The sequence below is a fragment of the Ixodes scapularis genome, unplaced genomic scaffold, assembly GCF_016920785.2.
Source record: "Ixodes scapularis isolate PalLabHiFi unplaced genomic scaffold, ASM1692078v2 PGA_scaffold11__112_contigs__length_91849675, whole genome shotgun sequence".
NCBI lineage: Eukaryota > Metazoa > Arthropoda > Arachnida > Ixodida > Ixodidae > Ixodes > Ixodes scapularis.
The window spans coordinates 10,490,944-10,512,537 of record NW_024609837.1 but is presented as its reverse complement, the minus strand read 5'-3'; the positions used below and the strand labels follow the sequence as shown (position 1 = coordinate 10,512,537).

The following is a 21,594-nucleotide window of genomic DNA, read 5'->3' as shown; positions in this document are numbered from 1 at the left end:
TACAAGTTTGAAGATTAGGGGTGAACGAACTTTTTCACCGCATAGAAACGGCACCCTCCAGCAAATCAGAAAACATTTATTACACTTCTGAAAATAACGATTTCTTTTAATAGCCTACAACAGGTCGTAATATAATTATTCGGATTGCGCAAGAAATCTAGGAGCAGACAAGGGCACGCCCGAGTCAACATACCTTTTTCTTTCAAATCATCATCAAGCAACATTGGCGGTCGCCACTTCTTGGGTTAGGTGGCGCAAGCTACTGTCCGTTACAAAGGGTATAACTATCAACATCCATCCATTCATCCAGTGGGGCACGAAGCGTGTGATTGGATCCGAATCTTCGGCGAACCCCGACATAGCCCCTCGTGTCCAATAGACGTTCAGAATTTGGGATCAGACCATGGCGGATTCGGAGAATTGGCGCAACAGAATTGATACAGGTGGCACGCACTCTTGAGAGGGGTCCAGTGAGAACGGAACGACAATGTCTGTTTTTGTTTCCGCCAATACATCTATGGTAATTAGTCGCCAAACGGAAGACAGCGCAGGCACTCCCGGTAACCTTCATGGACGAGGCTTATTCGTTCCGAGATAGCCAAGTGCCAGCAAGTTTTTCTTAAAAATAAAAGCCGTTCAACCTACTTGCTAGAAGGTTGAATAAAAACACTGATAAGACGTTCACAAAAACGTTATCGATTTTTTTTTTAATTAATGAGGGGGGAGGCATACAAGAGACCGCGCGCGCCTGCAGGACAGCTTCAGCGGTCCGCGGCCGCCTACAATATTAGACGACTCATAGGAAGAAACAAAAGCACTTGATTTCAGACATTTATTTACACAAACGTATTAGCACACTGGAGATAAATTTATGAGTTGACTAACGGGAAGAGATTTGAGCTTCCAGTCGCAGCTAATAAAGCTAATAAGTATTACTTACTAATAGCTATGATTGAATATTTCTCTTGGTCATAACTTTGTTTTAACTTTAGCCTGATGCATCGCGCTGGGTACCGTTCAGCAGGAAACTTGAGATCGATTTCACTGTCTCGTGCTTTAGACAAAAATAATTTTTGATTGTAATCTTCATTTCATATCGTGTTGACAATGATAATTATAGGTTTGACAACGTGAGTAATATTCCACCAATTCAAAGTTTTCTAGAATGCACACAAAGAAGATGTATGGGCTAGTAAGGTAAAAATGACATGTGGTGTAAATAGCCAAAACGTTTTTGACAGGAAAACGAAAATGGTTAGGCGGCACTAAAGGCAGTCACTAAGTAAAAACATGGGATGAAAAGGAAGATGATCCTTAAAAAGTTTAGGAAAGCTGGATGGGCGCAGTCGGTGTTTTTGTACCTTGTGATTTGACTTGATGCTGTCGGCCCACGAAAATATTCATGACGTTTGACTGCCCACCACGCGCAAGCAGAACTCGGCGAGATAGCAAAATTTTACTTCTAACAACGGCACTTTTACCGTACGCACAACACTTGCCACCGGAATCGGGTTGTGCCCACGCTGGCGCTCAATGGGCAACTCTGATTACTCGGCTGTTTATGCTGGGCGCCTCTATAATGGTAGCGTTGTGCCGGTTCTACAATATGTGGTAAATGATATATGTAAGACCGGCTCCACCCACAAAAAGCAAAGCTCCCCTTACTAGTAAAAAATCTTCTGTTTCAATACTCTTCTTCTTGTAATAAAACAACTGGCAGGTACAGGACAGTATCGCGATGTCGTTAAGCAATTCTGTGGGGATACAGATCACAGATGCGCATGTTTCCCAGTGTCCCTTTCTGTGACGCCTGAAAACAATTAAGCACTTTTATTGAGCAGCGTGGTGGTACCATTTTTGTTTGTGTGTGAGTTTGGCGGTGCATCTCCTATACACCAACGCGCTGTTGACAAACAACCCCATGTCTGTCCACACCAGGTGTGTGCACTGCGCATGCGCAAAAACCAGATTCACTTGAAATTAAACGTCTGCGCATGCACAGTGCCGACAGCATCAGTTGCGTGACGTCAGAGAGTGCAGTTGGCGTAAACAACTTATGTCGAAACTGTGTATACACAATTCGAAATGCCGCGGACTCTAATGTACAGAATGCGCGCAACGAATTTTAACGTGGGCTCTCCCAACGTTGTCGGCCTTAAGACGCAACTTTGACGGCCAACTCTGACATTCACTCTCCTTTTTGTTTAATGACGACATCCTCGCGCCTGTGAATGTTTCTTTTGTTTGTGGCATCGGTTCGTTTCGATGTCGGATACTTTTTTTGTTGTCAAATTCACTTTGTAGTGATGGGTATCTTGCAGTTTTCGCTCAGGTAAAGTTGTTTAGCCCTAAAAAGGGAGATATAGGCAAAGTTGACCCTGAGAGTAACCCCAGTTCACCTAATGTATTTTGACGACATCTATAGACGTTTTTCACATAGTTAAAATCATGTTTGGATGATTCATATTTGTAGGCATACTTGTTATAATCAGCGATATGATTGTTTCTACCAAATCAAAGAGACGTAACCATTGTAAAGAGCACTCGTCAAATTCCATACGGGGTTCTACACCGCCGGGTGAAGTGTCCGATTCATTTGCAGTTTTGTTTTGCTCGTTAAGAACGTTCCCAATTAAAAAAAAAAATTAAGCGCAATGTGTAGCAACTCTCTTTTTATAAACCAGGAGTTCAAAATTAGGTGTATTACAACCTCACGAGCTTAGCAAGCATGTATTTTCCTAAAACCGACAATTGGTCATCGCTTTCCATATTCAGTACGGTTTCGCTGGACGGGAAAGCGTGCCTCTTCGAACGCACTCAACTGGTGCAAGCCATGGGCCCCTTGTAGACTCCCACTAACCTTACAGCCTCGTGGTGCTTTCCATCGAGCCACGAGTGACGTCACCTTCTAAGAAAATAGGAGCACTAAATCCGGATTCCGGCGTCCCGGCTGACCTCCCGGAGAACCTTCGGGCGTCTTCTGCGGACTGCCAATTTGGGACAGGATTCACTCTGCCATTCTCATCGGTGACGAGTTCATGGGCGCTTAGCACGGCCATGTGGTGCTCCTGGCGTTTTTGATCCTTGACGTCGTCCTGTTCGGGTTGCAAGACAAGGGCGGGGTTGTCCCTGCCGCTCATATCGGTAACGCACCTATGGGCGTCTAGCACGACCGTATTGTCCTCTAGGGGCTCCTGGACCTTGCTGGCGTCATTCGGTATGCCGACGAAGCAGTGGAACATGTCAAAACGGGCCGAGATCCGGCCGGACACGAAGGCCCATCGTATTAAGGTAGAAATAGACACGATGCTAAACAGGCTCACGAGCATGGCCATGGTACGGAACGGGAAGAGCTGCCCGTCCACTTCGTTGTAGAACGGGTACTTGATGACGGGCGGCAGGCCCACGATGTCTTCGCCGCCGAGGCCCCGCAGGAGCAGGCCGATGACGTAGGCGCCCAGGGAACCGTACGTGTTGCAGTGCCGCTTCATGTACACGACAGACACAAGTTGCGGGAACAGGATGACGTACACCAAGTCGGAGGACAGGTACCAGAGGCCGTAGACGGACTTGACGGTCAGGGCCATCGCGGTCGCCATTGCGCCCACGCAGAGGATGGCCACGCGCATTGCCCAGATCACCTCTCGCTCTGATGCCTGCAGGACAGTCAGACAGCCTTCTAGCACAGTGCCCCTGCAGAGCTAAAGCAGCAAGCACTCTGGCGGTAGATGGTATTCACTTGAAGCCGTATTTAAGCGTGTTATTTACAACAAGCGCTATAAATGTGCTCCCGCTTATAGTCCGCCAAGAGTAATAAATACCCTTGGTGGCATGAAATGCATGCTGCAAAAGCATTGTGGAAGCTCGTAGTCGGAATGCGCTCAGCTACTGCACTCTTGGCAATGGCAGCCAGTAAATACTTTCCATTCATCTAAGGGAAACGATTGCACGCCGCGGCAGCGTCTTTCAGTGATCACATTAGCGAAATACATGTTTTTCCAAACGTCAGTTTTGATTAAATAAACGTGTCAGCGCTGCTTGTGCTTGAGAGAGCGATAGGCTTTCGAAACTGACGGATCGCGGAATTCGGCTCAGCGTCTTGCAGGTTCTGCCATACTGCGGCAATTTAACGAACCCTCAATGTGTGCATGTGGTGAGGTAGCGCTCCGGCACAGAACAAGCTACGGTACTGCCCAGTGCCTCTGCAAGTAAGGTTTCTGTACTACAGCGGAGATGTTAAAGGCTTGTTTCCCAAGGGTTGTGTCCGCCCTCAAATGACCTGACGACACTGAACTCTGGACAGCTACCGCCGTCTATGAGCGACGGCGGCAACCTGACGAGCGGCTTGCGGTTCTCTGGTTGCCACCGTCGCTTATAGGTGGCGACAACCTTTCGAGCCTTTCCACTCTGGCTTGCCGACTTGCGGCCGGCCATTACTTCATTCCCACCATAGTACAGCTTCGCTGGTCTTCCTTCTTCACCAGAGTGGAAAAGATGAAAGTTTTCCCGGCCATTTTCTCACCACCACAAGAGTGCAAAAGGGGAGATGATAGTGGCATCGCCATGGTTAAAAGGAAGTGGGAATGTTCTCCGCTCTCGCCTTTTGTCTGAAGATGAGTTTGTACACGTTCCTGGCGAACATGGAGGCCGCGCTGAGAATGGACGAGTCCGACGATGACATGACGGCGGCAGACACGGCGCCCAGTCCCACGAAGGAAACGACGCCAGGAGTGAGGAACTGCAACACCATGGGCAGCACCAGAGGCGTGTGCTCCTTATCCAGAGGCACAGGACCCGTGAACTCGGTTTCGTTCCACCCTGCACACGTCCGTCGATAGAGTCGCGGATAGCTCAATGAACTCGGGGCATGGCGACCCAAACGCATCTTCTTATTGCTCCATAGCTAATGCTATTGTGGCATTAGTCGACAAGAACGCCCAAGAACGAATCCCGAAGCAATTTGCATTAAGATATTGCCGCGAATGACAATTCATAAGGCGACGAATGACTGAACGAAACGAATCGTCTAATGGGGCGAAGTTGGGCCCAAAACAAAATAGAAGAATGCTAGCGTCGCAGGCGTCGATGACAGCGTAACAGCAGTATCGAGTGCTGGGACGAGACTGACCCCGGCACGCTACGCGGAGCGCCTTGTGTACGCGCGTGGGCTTCTGGAACAATCGGCGTACAATGTTCCGTGCACAGAACATTAGGTCCTCGAACAAGCAACAGGGTTCTCGAATTCACAAGAATGCGACATTCACAGAAATAAGAAAAAGGTGCTTCGGCTCCTCGGCACCGAACCTCGGCCCCTTGGCGTGGGCGTCAAGCACGATAACCATTTGACCACGGGCGCACTTGCTCGGAGATGTGCGTTGCGATATCAAGTGAAGTGACGCCCTGCGTTTCTAGCGCCACTGGTGGTGAGTTCGTCTGCTTTTTGCGCAGGGGTGGCACCGACATCAAAAGGCCGATCTCTGGTTGACTCTGATGGAGGGATAGCGGGTAGACCTCAATGCTAGCTGCCTCGAGGTCTACCCACTATCTTTCCAAACGGAGCCAATCAGAGCTCGGCGTTCTGACGTCACCGAGATTCCTGCGTGAGAGACAGACGAACTTGTGCTCAGTATAGAGTCACTGACAGCTTTAGAAACATTGTGTCACAACAAGAAACTTCAAACTTAGCCACAGGACATCTTGAACAGCGGCTGAACTTGTAGGACTTCATCAAGCCCTTCGAATTATATTGACAAAGCCACCTCAGGCATGGACGGTGTTTACAGGTTCTAAGCCTGCAGTCCAAAGCATCTGCACATACCTGCGACGAAGTGAAAATTGACGAATTATTTTCAAACTTTTATGCCATCTTCAGAAATGTATTGATAGGAGACACTCTGTTGAGTTCCACTGGATTCCTGGACAGTGCAAGATACCTGGGAGTGAAGCTGCTGATGGTGCTGGGATTTCCGCCCATACCTTATTCCCTAACGTCGAAATACCTTACTCCAGAAGCGACGTCACTTCATTGATAAATCTCCACGCCCGAAATGCATCACAAAGTCTCTGGAAGAGCTCTGCGCACCATTACCCTCCTCTATATCTACTGGATCCTGACCTAACATACCGTGTGTCAGGTAACCTACTCAAGCGAACTGAAGCTGTTATACACCGATTACGTCTGGGCGTTTACTACACACAAGACTTTCTGCACCGAATCGGAGAAACACAACCCGAACTGTCTGGGATGTGATTGTGTGAAAACTATATCTCATTTATTATGTGAATGTGCAGTTTACGATGCAGAAAGAGAACTCATAAAGAGAATTATTTCGCATCTAGACGACCGGCCGTTTACTACGTCCAAAATACTAGGGGCCTGGGACTCGCCACTTAAAGAGGAGAAGGCCGCAAACGCCTTTGTGCGATTTTTATCAGAAACTCGCCTCGAGTTCTCTTTGTAAAAAGTTATCTACTGTTAATTATTTGTTGTCGTATAGAGGACTTTCCGTTTTATAATTCCTGAAAGTGTACATGTGGGCAACTGAACTTCGCGCTGGCGCGTACAAAAACTCGAGTGTTTTGGGTGAACATTGGTGACAATCCAGCACGCACTTTCAATCTCTTAGTTTTAGTGCCATATTGGAAACTGCGGCATTGTCTTAATTATTGATTCTGCCCTCACAGTGTTAACGTGAGTATTAGTATGTTACCTTTATCTCCTCTACTTTTTCTTTCCTCCTTCTTTTATCCCCTCATCCCCTTCCCCAACTCACAGTAGCCAACCAAGGCAGGCCACCTTGGTTCACCTCTTTGTTTTCTCGTCCTGCCCTTATCTTCTTCTTCTTAGAAACACTGGGCGTGGCCTCAGTATCTCATTATTGATCCGCAGCCAATCCGATTGCGACGTTAGGTGATAAAAATGACAGAGACTGTCTCACTAAGCAATAAGCGGGAACATAATAAGCAACTCTATGCGCATTTCTTAAGCTGCACTTGCATTTTGTTTCTGTTTTTATCTGAGTGCCGTAATATTACGAGTAATGCCCCCCCCCCGCCCCCACAGATAACCCACTTCTATGTTCGGATTAATTTGCTATTTCTTGCTTAAAACCGAAAGATAGCCCACTCCTACTTATCGTAGTGTTCGAATCAGTGATGGCCTCGACATAAATGCGGCTAGTTAGCTATAGCGGAATATAAGCGAACATTTCTGACTGGGAAGTACAGTTATCTTTGATTCCTTCCGTCGTCACGATAACGAGTTTGACAGCTACGCATGACCTATAAATAATCATTTTTTTCACAACTTTCTTGACTGCACACCGAAAGTTATGCCACTCTCCTCATTTTCACTCCATTTGCTCTCGATTTTTTGGTGGGCTATCTCTCGGGATATTACTGTGTACGCGATTTTCTGTACAGGGACGCGCATACGTACTGGTAGCCTTGGCGACCACTCCCACAATCATGGCGGGAACGGCCATGACGATGCAGCCAAAGGCGGCCACGTAGGAAAGAAGTTGCGCCTTGAAGGCGGATTTGCTGGACAGCACCCGCTGGAAGTAGACCTGGCGAAGTAAGAGAGAGGGAGAGAGGAAGGGGATAATAGATGATGGTATTTTGGAGCAATTGGCTGTCACCGAAACGACAGGCCGAGCGGAGGCAGCACCTCCTATCCGCCTGCGTAAGAAGGCCAGACGAAGTTGCGCTATCCGCATACAGCCAATTAAGCAGAGCTAAAATTTTGTCGTCACGGCGGCCGTCATTCTCCTGCGTTTGCTATATATCGCCGTCTAAACCAATCACGAATAGAAAACGCGCCGTGACGTTGCACTTCGGACGTTCTCTGATTGACTCTATTGGATCGTAGCGTACGGCTGCGGTCGCACTTAAAACGACACGGAGTATCGATCAACAAACTGTTTACAAACAAGCCTGCGTTTGCCCACGCTGGCTGTGGGCATTGCGCGTGCGCGGAAACCAGATTCGCTTGAGGTGAAGCATCTGCGCATGCGCAGTACCGACAGCAGCGCCACCGCAGTGCACCGTGACGCCAGAGACTCGAGTTGGTCTAGGCTTTTTTCTGCGTCACCTAACGAAAGCTTCAGCGGTGGCTGGAGATTTGACACGAGTTTTGGTCTATAGGCTTGAATATAGGTCTAGGTGGAGATTGGACACGAGAGCTGCATAAAGCCACGGTCCCATTGCTAAGACATCGTTACAGAAGACCGTCTGCGGACGATGTCCAAGGCGGGTGTCTTCCTTGCACGACGGTCCTGTCAGAACGGTTCGTACAAAAAAAAAAAAAATGTCTTTAAAGATTTTCGGAGCATGGAGAAAACATGTTTCGAATATAAACGAGGTGTGTACGTAGGTAATTCTGTCATGTCTGCAGGTAACAACACCCTTTCTTTTGTACGATGCGCGAGTGGCGTTACTGACATCTCGTACACCATACAAAAGACACGGTGTCGTACATGACGACGGAAGTATATCTGCTGATCCGTCTCAAGCATATTCAAAACATGCTTGCTTTGTACATGCTTAGAGGATGTCTACAAAGAGTGCTTGTACGACCAACGTGTCCGTCACACAAGGTATAAACAAGCCTCGGACTTTGTCCGCAGACTGTGGGACGTAGTATGAGCAGTGTGACCCGAGCGTTCGACTCGTGTCCAATCAGCGAGAACACGAGTCAGAGCCGAATGCTGACGCAGCAGCAATCGTGTCCGATTTGTGCCCCGCCTTCTTTAGGTGACACCGGAACTTAGGGAGTAAAGATGATGAGCGCGAATGGTCCCGAAGTGGCAACAAATGACGTCACAGAAGCCGAAGTTTTATACTGTTGCTTGTCGCGATCCTGGCGGTTGGTCGTAGAAATGCTAACGAGAACCTGCGAGTAGCGCAACCGAACGTGAGTGTCGCTCTCGTAACGGCGTCCCAACTTCTGGCTGCCGAAGTTTCCATGGAGTGCCACACTGGAGCAACACCACAGCTCTCGGGACGCCGCCAGGGTCACGACCGGCGACAGCATGACACTTGTATGACGTCATCAGGCGGAAATTGAGGAACCACTTTTTTTGGACGCGATAAACATGCCAGTCAGAGTGGCGTTCCAGGCACCTAGCGCATAGTGGCCATTCACTGGGAAGTATAGGAGACAAACTAGGAGGCGCCATTGGCCGAAAGCGGGCTGGGCGTATTCCAGGGCGTCTTCACAAATTGGAATGTGGCCAACCAAAAGCCGGAAATAATACCCTGGCGATGGTCGCGAGAAACAAAATTAATAAGTGCGTGGGAGTAACTCTCGGTGACTGAAAATATCGTGCACGTGATGTTTCAATCACGGTCATCCAAAATCATAGTGGGAGAGCGCGACTAGCGGCACGATCGACATAATCAGTACGCCAGGCACCGAGGTTCGGAAATCTACCGTCTGACTAGTCACACTGTCCCAGCAAGGATAATAAATGATGATGATGAAAACAGAGTTCGAGCGGTGCATTCGTGTCTTACATCTTTTTTTGCGTGATCATAATCAAAACATCTCGTGCACCCCATTTTCCACCATAAATAAATACTACATTTAACCCTTATGCTCTTATTAAATTTGTTTCTCGCTACCACCACTAGGGGATTCTTTCTGGCTTCTGGTTGCCCAAGAAAGCATGCCAAGCCCTCTATCTGCGTCATGCCTTGGCTCTGCCCGCTCCTCCCATTGACCAAACTCTCTCTGTACACGGCTCTGCAGGCACCATAGTAGAGCCCCGCCATCTAGAGACGTAGGTCGGCTCTTGCAGAAGGCGGTTCTGAGGGACTGGATCTCGAGCGAAGCGTGTCCAGTGGCCGTCGCTGTCTGACTCGCCTGCCAGGGGATTCCACCGAAGATTAGGAGCAGTCCGGAGTCGACGTATTGGCCGATGAACCTGGGCTCGAGAGATCCGACCCAATCGTTCGTCGGATAGGATAAAGGGCCCACGGACTTGTTCATCATGCTGAACGGAACGCAGAGCCACTGCAACCAGAAAGTAATTTGAACTTGTACATTTTTATTTGATTATATTATAGATAGATGGGGTAAAGGAAAAAAGAAACGAAGTAGTCAACCCTGTTAACCATGCTGGTTTGTTGCTTCCTATAGCGGTGGGAAGAATTTTTAAACTTTACTTTTGTAACAAGCGCGTTTTTTTTTTAATTATCACTCGTTGGGTCGGGAAGTTAAGGCATTTTCAGATAAAACTTTGTACAAGCGTACTTGGCCAAAACTACATTTTCAAATACAAAAATACTTAGAGGAAGGAAATGTTTGAATCCATAATTTCTCGACATCGATCGACGAATATTTTGCAAGGTACACTCTTCTGTGACGAAAGGATAAAAAAATTATAATAGAATGTTTTCCAAATGTATACAAGAAGTGCTCGCCAGCATGGGTGCCTTTTACATGCGGCAAATACACTTAACATAGTTTCAGGCGCACGCTTGTGACCTTTTTGTCCAGATGGCAGTTTCTATCGTGTTTATTGGTTTGGCGCCCCAAACCAATTACACGATAGAAACTGCCATCTGGACAAGAAGGTCACAAGTATATTTTATCTTTAATTGATTTCTGACTCTGTCGTAACAGTATCTACAGATCTGTAAGATAATCAAATATTTATTGTAAGCTATGAACTTCAGATTAAATTCTGTTTTCTTTTAATAGTTTTACTGCATGCAGGTTCAGGCCGTTGTGCCACACACGCAAATCTATTGCGAAGAGCAGACTCTGCTTTAGTAGAACAACTTATATACACTGGAAGGCCAAAGTCTCGGAGCCTCAAAGTCTCCCTTTGAGTAAAAACAAAAAACAAAACAAAAAAAAATAAAATAAACTAAAAAAACTGGAGGGAAGATTCAGAAACAGTGGACAAGAAAATGGCGTCCAGCGGATTTCGGGGACGTCTGAGGACGAATCACGTTGGCTAACACGTGAGAAGCACGTTATTAATAAAAATGTTCCCAAACGGTTTCAAGTTTTGAAAATTAGGTGCAGCTTTGGTCACTAGAGAGTTTCAGTAGAACGCTCCGATACCTCCGATAGCCCCGATAACGATACTATGCATGCGCAAGGTAGGCGGTGGCGGAGTATCGGGTATCGTTATCGGAGTCATGGGAACGATCTACTAAAACTCTCTACTAACAAGGGGGGAACGGTCGGATGGTTGGTTCAGTGGTTCCGCCTCCAGCACGAGCTTCCCATCTTGGACAACACCTGGGCGTCCTCGTGCACCTCAAGCACGCACGCGCAGCCAGGGCACGGTGGAACCATAGCCTCCTCACAAAGCCTGGCAGTTCGACGACGGAGTCATAGAGTGCCCGGTCGCAGATTTGGAGCGTAAGATCTGGTAGCACAGACCATCAAAGAGCCATTTGGGAACCTGGACGTCAGCGCACAGCTTTTGCAGCGACGGGGACCCGAAACTCACTTGTTCGCTCGGGAGAAGTGTGTTTCGGTTTCATAAGTGTGCGTTCCGGAGAGCAGAGCTGAAGCGCCATCTAGATGGCGTGCTTCGAAACGTACGTATCCCATAGAATACACTGCAGTTACCAAAGCAGCCGTCTGGCGCGTCGAGCGACGCCAGGCTCTGCGCCAGGCGAGTCGTGGTGAGTAAAGGGGGGGGGGGGGGGGGGGGGGGGGCTACTGTTCGTGCATGCAGCGTCTATGAGCAGTTCCGTAACTGAGCTAATTTAATAACGTTGGATACACCCAACTTTACTAGATTACTTCAGTTGTGGAACTCCCGCGGAAGGGGGTACCCCCTCACTCACTTCAGTCCGCCTCCCGTCGTTTGTGACGCCATCTAGATTTTCGCTTAATAACTGTGCGTTCCATAGAGTACGGTAGAGCGTCATCTAGATGCTGTGCTTTGAAACGTACGTATTCCATAGAACATTCTGCAGTTACCATAGTGCGTCTAGCGACGGGCGGCGAGTCGTGGTGAGTGAGGGGGGAGGGTACCGTTCGTGCATGCAGCGTCTATGAGCAGTTCCGTAACTGAGCTAATCTAATAACGTTGGGTACAACCAACCCTACTAGATTACCTCAGTTGTGGAACTCCCGCGGAAGGGGGTATTCCCTCACTCACTTCAGTCCGCCTCCCGTCGTTTGAGACGCCGTCTAGATTTTCGTTTAATAACTGTGCGTTCCATAGAGTGCGGTAGAGCGTCATCTAGATGCTGTGCTTCGAAACGTACGTATTCCATAGAACACCCTGCAGTTACCATAGCGCGTCCAGCGACGGGCGGCGAGTCGTGGTGACTGAAAGGGGGGGGCGGGGGGGGGGGTACCGTTCGTGCATGCAGCGTCTATGAGCAGTTCCGTAACTGAGCTAACTTAATAACGTTGGGTACAACCAATCGACCACAGCTCCACTGCGACGTGACGTCAGGACCTGCTGCGCCAGTGTTCCTTGACTAAGAGCTAACCCTCTTACCACCCACTAAATGTCAGCTGGATGTATACCTTTAAAATCGGTTTTAGTGGAGTACGCGGCTTCACTTTGACGTGCTATTTCGGCCGTGATCATTTCTTGCCACCAGTTATTTATTTAGACTTAGATTTCGAGCGGAGTTGCCCTTTAAGAAGTGCAGTGCATGGCGGGCACCGAGCGTATGCCCAGCCAATGAGATAACGACGTCAGCCAATTAGGGTGCCGAAGAACGATTCCTGAGGCAAGGAGTGCGAAGATAATATGGCACGCCCAGCGTTTATTAAGCAGTCCCTGACTATAGAATGTCATCCGGTGAGATGCAAAGCAAGGGCGCACCAGTCCAACGAAGATGCAGAAGAGCTGGATGACGTCAGTGTAGGCGACCGAGTACAGGCCTCCGAAGAAGGTGTAGAAGACAGCGATGCAGGCTGACGTGATGATCGACGTGTTCCTGTCGATGTCGATTATCACCCCCACGGTGGCGCCTGGGACATCGCATAATCGGTCCTTTAACCAATGAGGAAGCCCGACACTTTCGTGCTCCAATGAGCATGAGGTGCCAGTGGAAGAAGAGGTATAGTCATTCTTCTACCACTGAGGCTTCACGGCTATTGGAGCATGTCTGACATCAATGATCGCGTCTCCTGTGCATCGCGATGCAGTAAGATAAATAACTTAGTCGTGAGTTGTTTATACAGCGGGAGTTTAGTCTCCCAGAACATGGCAGCACTCTTACCCTCTGTAGATGAGCAGTACAACCGCTAGCCTGAGGTCTTTAACGTGCATCACGCAGAAGTGGCACACGACGGCGCGCCGGTATACGACGCTTATCTATATCCGAAAAGTCACGGGTGGGGATTGAAGCAACTGATCTCAGGTTCTCTGGGTTCTGCAGCGCGAGCTCTCGCTTCATGTGCTCCGAGCAGGTGTGCGCTAGGCCCGGTCGTGGCTAGGCCACTCGGCCATCAATCCCTTCTAGCGACGCAGTATGCACTATAGACGCTTTCAGCGCGCGCCAAATTGAGCCGCCATAGCCGACCTTCTCTTGTCTTACCGAGATGCCGAGCAACTGAAGCGGGCGTTCACGAGTCTCCACAAGGGCTTATGCTGGGGAGAAGGACACGGTAGAACCTAATATGGCAATTACCTGTCCTGCTGTGGTAATGAGGAAGTGGAGCGAACGCGATAAGAGGAAACAAAAACTGAAGGTCGGTTATGGCGGCGCCCATGCATAGCTGCCTGAAAGCGTCTATAGGCTTCTGAGAGTGCAACGTTAGCCGGCGCATCGCGATTGCCACCCTGCATCTTGAGCGAAAGATTCCGGAGATAAGGAATCTGCTTTTTTCGGACGTCTACCTTGAATGTCAGTATCCAGCGGAAATCGTCGGTGTTTCAGCATAATCTGTTCTGCAGTGTCAAGCACAAGAGGGCGACTTGCGGATTCCCAGTCGACAAATGGGGGCGGAACGAACTGACCATCGCTGGTCAGCGGGACGTCTCACCGAGGGCGGCCAAGATGGCGGCTGACCAGAAGACCTCCCCACACAGTGCCGGGATGAAGAGCAGGCCCCCCATGCGACGCCCGAGCAGTTCTTGAAACGGATCCAGCATGGTCACGTAGCCCTCTGCGCGCATCTTCTTGGCGAAGAAGTAGCCGCCTGCGCGTGCACGCGGGCAGACAGGTGGAGGACTGCTTTCATACGTCATACAAAGGACACGGTGTCCGCGCCGCAGCCATGACGACAGAACAATTTGAGGACGTGCCTCGAGTACGTTCGAAGCGTGTTTGACCATAGCCTCCTACATAGTGACAAAGCCTGGCAGATCGCCACGAGAAGTGGCCGCCGAAATAGAAAAGGTGGACCGACAGACAACGGATGAAAGGAGAACCACCTGACTGGCGCCCCGCTGCGACGAGACGCCGAAATACACTTCTCCAGAGCGAACAAGTGTGCTTCGGGTCCTTGCCGCTGCGAAAGCTGCGCGCCGACGTCTGGGTTCCCCAAGAAATGGCTCTTTGATGCTCTGTGCTACCCGATCCTTGCGCTCCAAATCAGCGACCGGGCACTCTATGACTCCGTTGTCAAGCTGTCAGGCTTTGTGAGTATTTAGGAGGCTAAGTTTGACATATCTGCAGAAAGTTTTTGTGTGACCCAATGTGACGTCATACAAGTTACCGCGGCTTTGGGCTCTCGGTGAAGGGGCAGACACATGGAGGACACAACGCGCGACATGTACGACCCGACGGGAAGAGCCCCATCTCCCAGTGCGCAAAGTGTGCACCAATCACTCTTTACAGGAAGCGATATAAAGTGTACAGGGTTCGGACTATGGGCAGTACCACCTAGGCCGTAACACCACCCGAGTGAGAAGAGCCGACCACTTTCAAGACCGCCTGATCCCTAGACCATGCATGCGGCGCCGCGGGAAGGTGCACGCGGTTGCCGGCGAATGGTAACTCAGTAGTAAGCCTAGATTTGAGAGTGTTCTGAACTTCTCGATCGAGCTCAGGTGGTTTACGGGCAGCGTTTGGAATGCAAGCTGCAAGGAGGAGGCGAAAGCTGCGATCGTCTGCAATCGTTTCCCAGCTTGTCCTATCCGACCACCATCCTCTTTGTTACGAAGCAACACACGCGTGCGCAGGATAAACCATCATTGCGTGTAGGAGGTGTCCGCCGTTAAACTCCAAACGCTCTTCATAGTTTAAGTTGACCCTTTAATTAAATCTAGGCTCCGTATGCCTCAGATTCCATGGTTGCGCCATCTACATCCTTCACGAATCACTGGACTGTAGCGAAGCAGGTCACGAGTACCTCCAGCCGAACCTCCTCGGCAGGCTGTTCGCGAAGAGCACACGTGCTCTGAAGAACTTGGTGGCTGGAGGGCGCACTCACCGATGACGAGGCTGAGCGCGTACCCGAATGGCGCCTGGCACCAGATAACGCCGCTGGTGTAGAGGACCTCGGCAGTGCCGTTGATGTAGCCGCCGCCGACCCAGGTGGCTGCGAGCACGCGCTTGGTCAGTCGCTGGGCGCCACAATTCGAAATTAGTTTTAATGCATAGATTGCATAGGTCCAGCTCATAGACGGCGGTCACTCCACTTTCGTGTTTCTTCTTTGTTACACTGGTCATACAGAAAGTCGCATTTTTCACCCACAATGAGCGAAGGAATAAAAGCGAGAGCGGTACCACGGTCGCGCAATGCCGGTGGAATGGTTCCGTCACGTACCATGAGGACGGAGGTGCGACGTGGTTAGTTGTCATTGACGTCGTGGTCGGCATCGTGCGATGCCACTGACGACCGCCACGAGTGGCAGGTCAACCGCGAAGTAAGTGGGTAAGCGCGGCGGAAATTTCTAAAACCACAATTAACATTACGCGTGACAACTCGAGACTGCCAAAAAGTGGGATTTCGAATCGCGCGAGTAATGTTTGAAAACAAGTTTTTGAAGCAGACGACAGGAAGACTCCCCCTTCGTCGAGCCGTTACGGACGGGACCCCAGGGGCTCCCCTCTTTTCCCTCCGCTCAGCGCGGCCGACGGGAAGACCCGACTTCCCTGGCCTCACACTAAGAAAAAAAAAAAGTTAAGTTTTGTTTTTTCCATAGTATTGATGACAGCCGACGGCCTCGAAACCTCCGCAAGATGTCACCCGTAAAGCTATCGGTTGAAGACGGTTTTTAGACGTGTTCTAAGCATATGCATATGAATGAAGCAAACAGGTTTCGAATGTGTTTGAGTGTCCGCATGTAATCCTGTCATGTCCGCAGGGACCATCTATTTTGTAATATGTACGAGGACGTTGACTTTGCGGTTTTCGTGTCCACGCTTGGGATGTAACGTCTATGGTGACGTCACACTGATGACGTCACGCTGTTCACAACGGTTGGTGCCTGACCGTGGTGCTGGAACGGCGACGAGTCCTGAGAGAGGAAACTTTCGGATATTAGTTTCTCTTTACGCGATACTGTAACATCACGTGGCATTGTGACGCCACGTGATACTGTCACGGTAGGTGACACCATGATTTGACTTGACACCGACCTCACGTAACGATGTCATGGTGGTACATGACGTTACGATTCACGTGACATCGTGTGACACTATGACTTGGCGTGTGGGGCCTTCCCTGATCGCGTGACGTGACGTGGGTTCGTAATCTACACGGCGGGACCAAGCAACACCACCTAGAAGAATGAAAGCCTCCGCATTGCTCCTCCCTCTTCATGACATGTCGTCACAGTCAAATCGCGCCGTGATACGGTGAGGTCAGATGACATGACGTCGCAGAGGACCTGCAATTTTTTTTTTAGAGCGCAGCTCTTAGGGGCCCGTTTCCGGCTTGAGCGGCGTCGGCTTCGGCGTCGCCGTCGGCGTAACCGCGTGGTCACGTGACCACCTTGAGGTCATGTGATCCCCCTGAGGGCGCGTGAACCCTTGAGGTCACGTGACCCCCTGACGTCACACGACTTTCCTGAGGTCACGTGACCTCAAGGAGTCGCCTATCCCTCAACACGCTTCCGTTTTCCTCCTCAAGAGATGCGCTCTAATCCGGCGTTACAGGGAATTAATTGTAAAGGGCTTTCATTTTTTTAAGTACTCGTAATTACTTTTTGGGTGCGCATATATCGCCCAATGCTTTCCCTTGTAATTTCGAGACGATTATTTTTTTACGCAATAAAGCGCGCGCAACAAGCGGCATCCACCAGAACCGGAAGCTCGAGTTTCTGTTTAAAGGGGTATTCACACGAGGGAGAAATCCCGGGGATTTCTCCCCGGCACGCGCATCCCGCGACGAAAACGTCAGGCTTTGCGATGTGCAAAAGCCTCGCGTTTTTATCTCGTGATGCGCGCACCGGGGAGAAATCCCCGAGATTTCTCCCGCGTGTCAATAGGCAACCTGCAATGCTGTTTGGTTTGGCGCCATCTAGTGACTGAAACAAGAAATATTGGGTACCCCTGGGAGTGGCGGCTGCATTGTTCAAACGTGAGCTATTACTCCGGTGGCGCCGCTTAGTCTAGTGTCTGAAGCATGAAATACTGGGTATCCCAGGAAGCCGTGATCGCGTAACGTGCGAGTAGAGCGGAGGCTACGGCCCTGGCGGGCCAATCGGAACGTGACTGCCTATCATCGGAGCGCGCCTCAACTCTGGAGAAGTACCGGGCTTTTCGCTGCGTCATGCTCCAATATGTGTGCGTTGCGCTCGTGTACGTCGCGCATTTCGAAGCCTTTGGCACGCAATGTGGGGCTTATCGTTTACCCTTTGCCAAGTTACAACGAGACAGGGTATAACCGTGCGCTCTCACGCTGCTGGCGCCGCCTGGCCGTTGCCGGTTGGCTATACCCCTAACCGAACACGAGAATCTAATCAAACTTTCCGATGAAAACCTCACCTGCTGTCTCTCAACCAGTGCCACAGACTGACACTGCGTTTTAGTTTTCAGTATATCACTCTAAAAAATGCCTGCGCGTCTACTTTCAAGCAAAACACTCGAAGAGCCAGTCTCTGCGATCTAGGAAATCAGCTCAGCGAATGATGAAACGCACCATCCGTTTAGACATAAAAGTGAAGTCTGCGTTGTGGCATCACGCAATCCAAAGCGTCATGCTTGCATTGCGTAATGCCACAAGCCAGACTTCATTTTGAGGTCTAAATGGATGTTCCGCCGCATCATTCGCTCAGCTGAATTCGTAGATCGCAGAGATTGGCTCTCCGAGTGTTTTGCGGGTTAGGAGACGTGAATTAATTTTTGAAAGAGTAACTGCGAGCCAAGAAGTTATGAGAGCGGGTGCTAAGAATCCAGGAGAATCCCCGCCTCCAGCATGCGTTCTTTGCCGTCTGATGGAGTTTGGCTGCGCCGTAAAATTCCCGCGTGGAGGCGGAACATATAAAAACATTGGGGTGTGTGAATGTTTATACAGCCTAGAACTTCGTCTCCCTCAACGGGCGACGAGTCTCCCAGCTGTACATGAGAAATTTATAGCCAGTGCAGTACAACCGCTAGCCAGGGGTCTTTAACGTGCACCACGCAGTAGGGATACACGACCGCACGCCGGTACGATGCTCATCCGGATCGAAACGGGCAGGGCGGGGGCAAGTAGGGGATTGGAACCCAGGATCCCTGGGTTCAGCAGCGCGAGCTAGGCGGAACATATAGACTTTTTCTTTAAAAAAAAAAAAAAAAAAAAAAAAAAAGCGCGTGGCCGGTGCCATTTTGAGTGTTCGTGTGCATGGCGCGTGCTTTCTTTGCTTTCCGAAGAAGCATGTGCTGGGCTGTGAAGATCGCACGCTGGACTGTGATTTTGTAAACATAGGAAAGGTCTATAGACATTTCCAATGTTTACGCGCCATACGCATACACACTCAAGATGGCACCGGCCACATGCTCTTTTTTTGTGTGTGGAAAGGTCTATACTGGATTCCTAACCTGCCACTTAATATAAAGGGCTTGCGATGTGCGCCCGCTCTTGAAGAGAAAGTGACGTTGAAGACAGCACGCTCTTGCTTGTAGCATTGACCTCACTCGCAGCAGATCCTTTCCGAAAGTTCGTCTACCCACCCTGCATGCAGAGCCAAATTCGACGTTTTAATGGGGGCATTACACAGCCTCTCCTTACGAGAAAGAAAGAAGGTTTTGAAAAGCATAGAGCAGAAAGGGGAAATGGTGTTGGCGCTTTTAAATAACCTTCGATTCACGCAATCGTGGAGGCTTGATTTAGCCGAGCGTAATCTCCTATCAGCACCATTAGACCGGCAATAATAGAGCTTTTGGGACTTTTGAAACTTTTGAAAAGGGTCTATTATGGCGAAACAAGGTTGGAAGACACAGCCTAGTCTGCGCGTTACCTCATCGTTACTGCATTTCAGACCTGTCCCAGGGTGGCGAGCGGATGAATCAGCGCCGTATCGTGAGGCGCTGCGGCGATTTCAGCGAGTGTAATGGCGTGGGCACAAAGCTGCACCCACTCTCGCTGATGAAGCCGCAGCGATCCGTAACACGGCGCTGACTGGCCCACCGGTCGACGCTCCCCTGGGAAAAAAAAAAAGAATAGCAGTCCTCTTTTGATTTACGGTACATTCACAGCGATAGCTGCGAAATGTTTTCGAACCCAAATGTACCCTTGCAGTTATGTATCACCTTTTACAATGGGGGAACCATCACCAATCTCTGCTCGGACAATGACATACTCATTTATTTTATTAGGGTTTTGTGATTGATCGATTAAGCTACCGGTTAATCGATTAATGCTTTAATTGCGACTATTTTTTTTGCCGGGTTCATTGGTAAACTTTTAACAAACAAAACAACAAAAAAGTTAAAATTCAACGCTTTTATTACTTATACGTGTACGAGTATACGCCTGTATAGGAAGGCAAACATTAGGTGAAACATGAGCCTAAAGTAAACTTTAGGGGCGAGATTTGTAGCTCCAGACGATTCCAGGAGGTTGCACGTCTCCCGGCCACTTCAACACCGTTTGAGTGTCCGTTTAGTGTCGTAGAGAAAATTGTGGACTATCAAGAGAAGTCGGTGCTGCCGGAGAATATCAATGAACCTCTTTGCCGTATACGGCTGAAGGAATAATATGTTAGTGCGTGTGTCTCTGAACTGTTCTCAACCACACATCGAGGTTGGTTCGATAACAAAGTTGTGTATTGCGCCGTTTGTCACATATTCAACAAAGGCATTTTTTTGTATTTTTATTTATTATGTATGGGAATGATTGAGACCGATTAATCGCTTAATTAACCGATTAGGGGGGGGGCGATTAATCGGGTTAAAAGTTTTAGTCAACGCCCAGCATTAATTTTTTTTTTTGCACGGAAATTTTTTTTTAGCGGACGCGGCGTGAGATTTGTGTGGCGTGATGCAACGTCACCGCAACTAGCGTCATCTAGCGGTCGCTGCGCGAGCCGCAAATGCGCATGCTGTCTGCAACAGATGCAGTTTGTTAGTCGACGCTTTGGAGCAGCCGCCGTGTTTTTACAGCGGAGCTGTTAATGGCTCGTTTCCCAGTTTCGTGTCCGCGTCGACAAATAAGTCTCGGCACAACCCTCTGGACAGCTGCCACCATCTATGAGCGACGGTGTCAACCAGACAACCGGCTTGCCGGTTGTCTGGTTTCCGTCGTTGCTCATAGATGGCGACACATAGTACAGCTCCGCTGCTCTTCCTACTCCACCAGAGTGGAAAGGCTGAAAGTTTATTCTGGTCGCGCTCATCCGCAATCAGTAAACCCGAAAGCGTAAATCCTAAAAAAGAAAAGAAAAGAAAAGAAAAAAAGAAAACGCGGTGGGTTTTGGGATTTTCTTGTTCATGTAATTTGGCGATATCATCAACGAACGCACCACATAATTTCTCGAGGGGGTGGGGGGGGGGGGGGGGGGGGGAGGGACGGTCGGACCTATTACAGCTGACGACGGTAGAAAGTTGGGCGAATTGATTCATAATGATCAAAAAGCGCGACAGGACAACGGACACGGGAGACGCAGACACAGCGCTTGTCGCTGTGTCTGTAAGCGCTGTGTCTTTGTCTCCTTCTGTGTCCGTTGTCCTGTCGCGCTTTTTAATCACCATTACAGCTATTGTTGTAAGATTGGGACGCTGTACGCAGACTAATCTGATGCATCCGGTCATAGCTGGATGTGTGTAATTTGGTAGATTTATCACCTGCTAATACATCAAACAAGATACACTCTGGAGACAGTGTCCGAAGCGTCCTTCTTCCTGGAGGGACGGGCCTGTAACACTGATCAGACAACACTGCCTACAGGAATGTTTGAAGCATAGATGGGAAGCAGACATACTTCGAACGTCATTCAAGGGGGGGCTGTAGATATTTTTGCCATCATTGTCTGCTGCCAACACCGTGTATTTTGTACAATCGTGACTGGCGGCTTTACGTCGATAGAAATGGTGAAACAAAACCGTATAGGTTGTACCGATCATGGTGAAGATGCCGACGAAAGTGCCGATGCTCCTGCCAGCGAGCATAGCCTCGTCGGCGGCTCCTCCGCTGCCCGTCTTCTTGCTCTTACGGCCTGCCCAAATGCCCACCGCTAGGATGACGAGGTAGAAGACGACGAGGGACACGACCCCCGGAATGTTGACGGCCAT

At 49.5% G+C, this 21,594-nt stretch overlaps 1 protein-coding gene across 1 annotated transcript; it reads right to left on the bottom strand.

Annotated features, from left to right (window-relative positions):
- Nucleotides 1-2,293: 2,293 nt before the first annotated feature.
- Nucleotides 2,294-21,594, bottom strand: LOC8029447 (high-affinity choline transporter 1). The gene is made up of 9 exons (XM_042289136.1): nucleotides 21,420-21,594; nucleotides 15,368-15,475; nucleotides 13,976-14,131; nucleotides 12,810-12,958; nucleotides 9,866-10,015; nucleotides 7,439-7,568; nucleotides 4,601-4,818; nucleotides 2,956-3,656; nucleotides 2,294-2,348 (listed from the first exon to the last, which is right to left on the bottom strand). Exons 1-9 carry the CDS (start codon nucleotides 21,592-21,594, stop codon nucleotides 2,294-2,296), a joined length of 1,842 nt encoding a protein of 613 aa, XP_042145070.1.

Excerpts from the sequence above, each read along its gene's own strand:
- LOC8029447 (XM_042289136.1), bottom strand. The coding sequence starts at position 21,594 with ATGGCCGTCAACATTCCGGGGGTCGTGTCCCTCGTCGTCTTCTACCTC. Across the intron at positions 10,016-12,809 it reads TCTGCATCTTCGTTGGACTG|TGGCTCTGCGTTCCGTTCAG; the intron begins GTGCGCCCTTGC and ends TTCTGGTTGCAG. Across the intron at positions 7,569-9,865 it reads TCGGTGGAATCCCCTGGCAG|GTCTACTTCCAGCGGGTGCT; the intron begins GCGAGTCAGACA and ends TTACTTCGCCAG.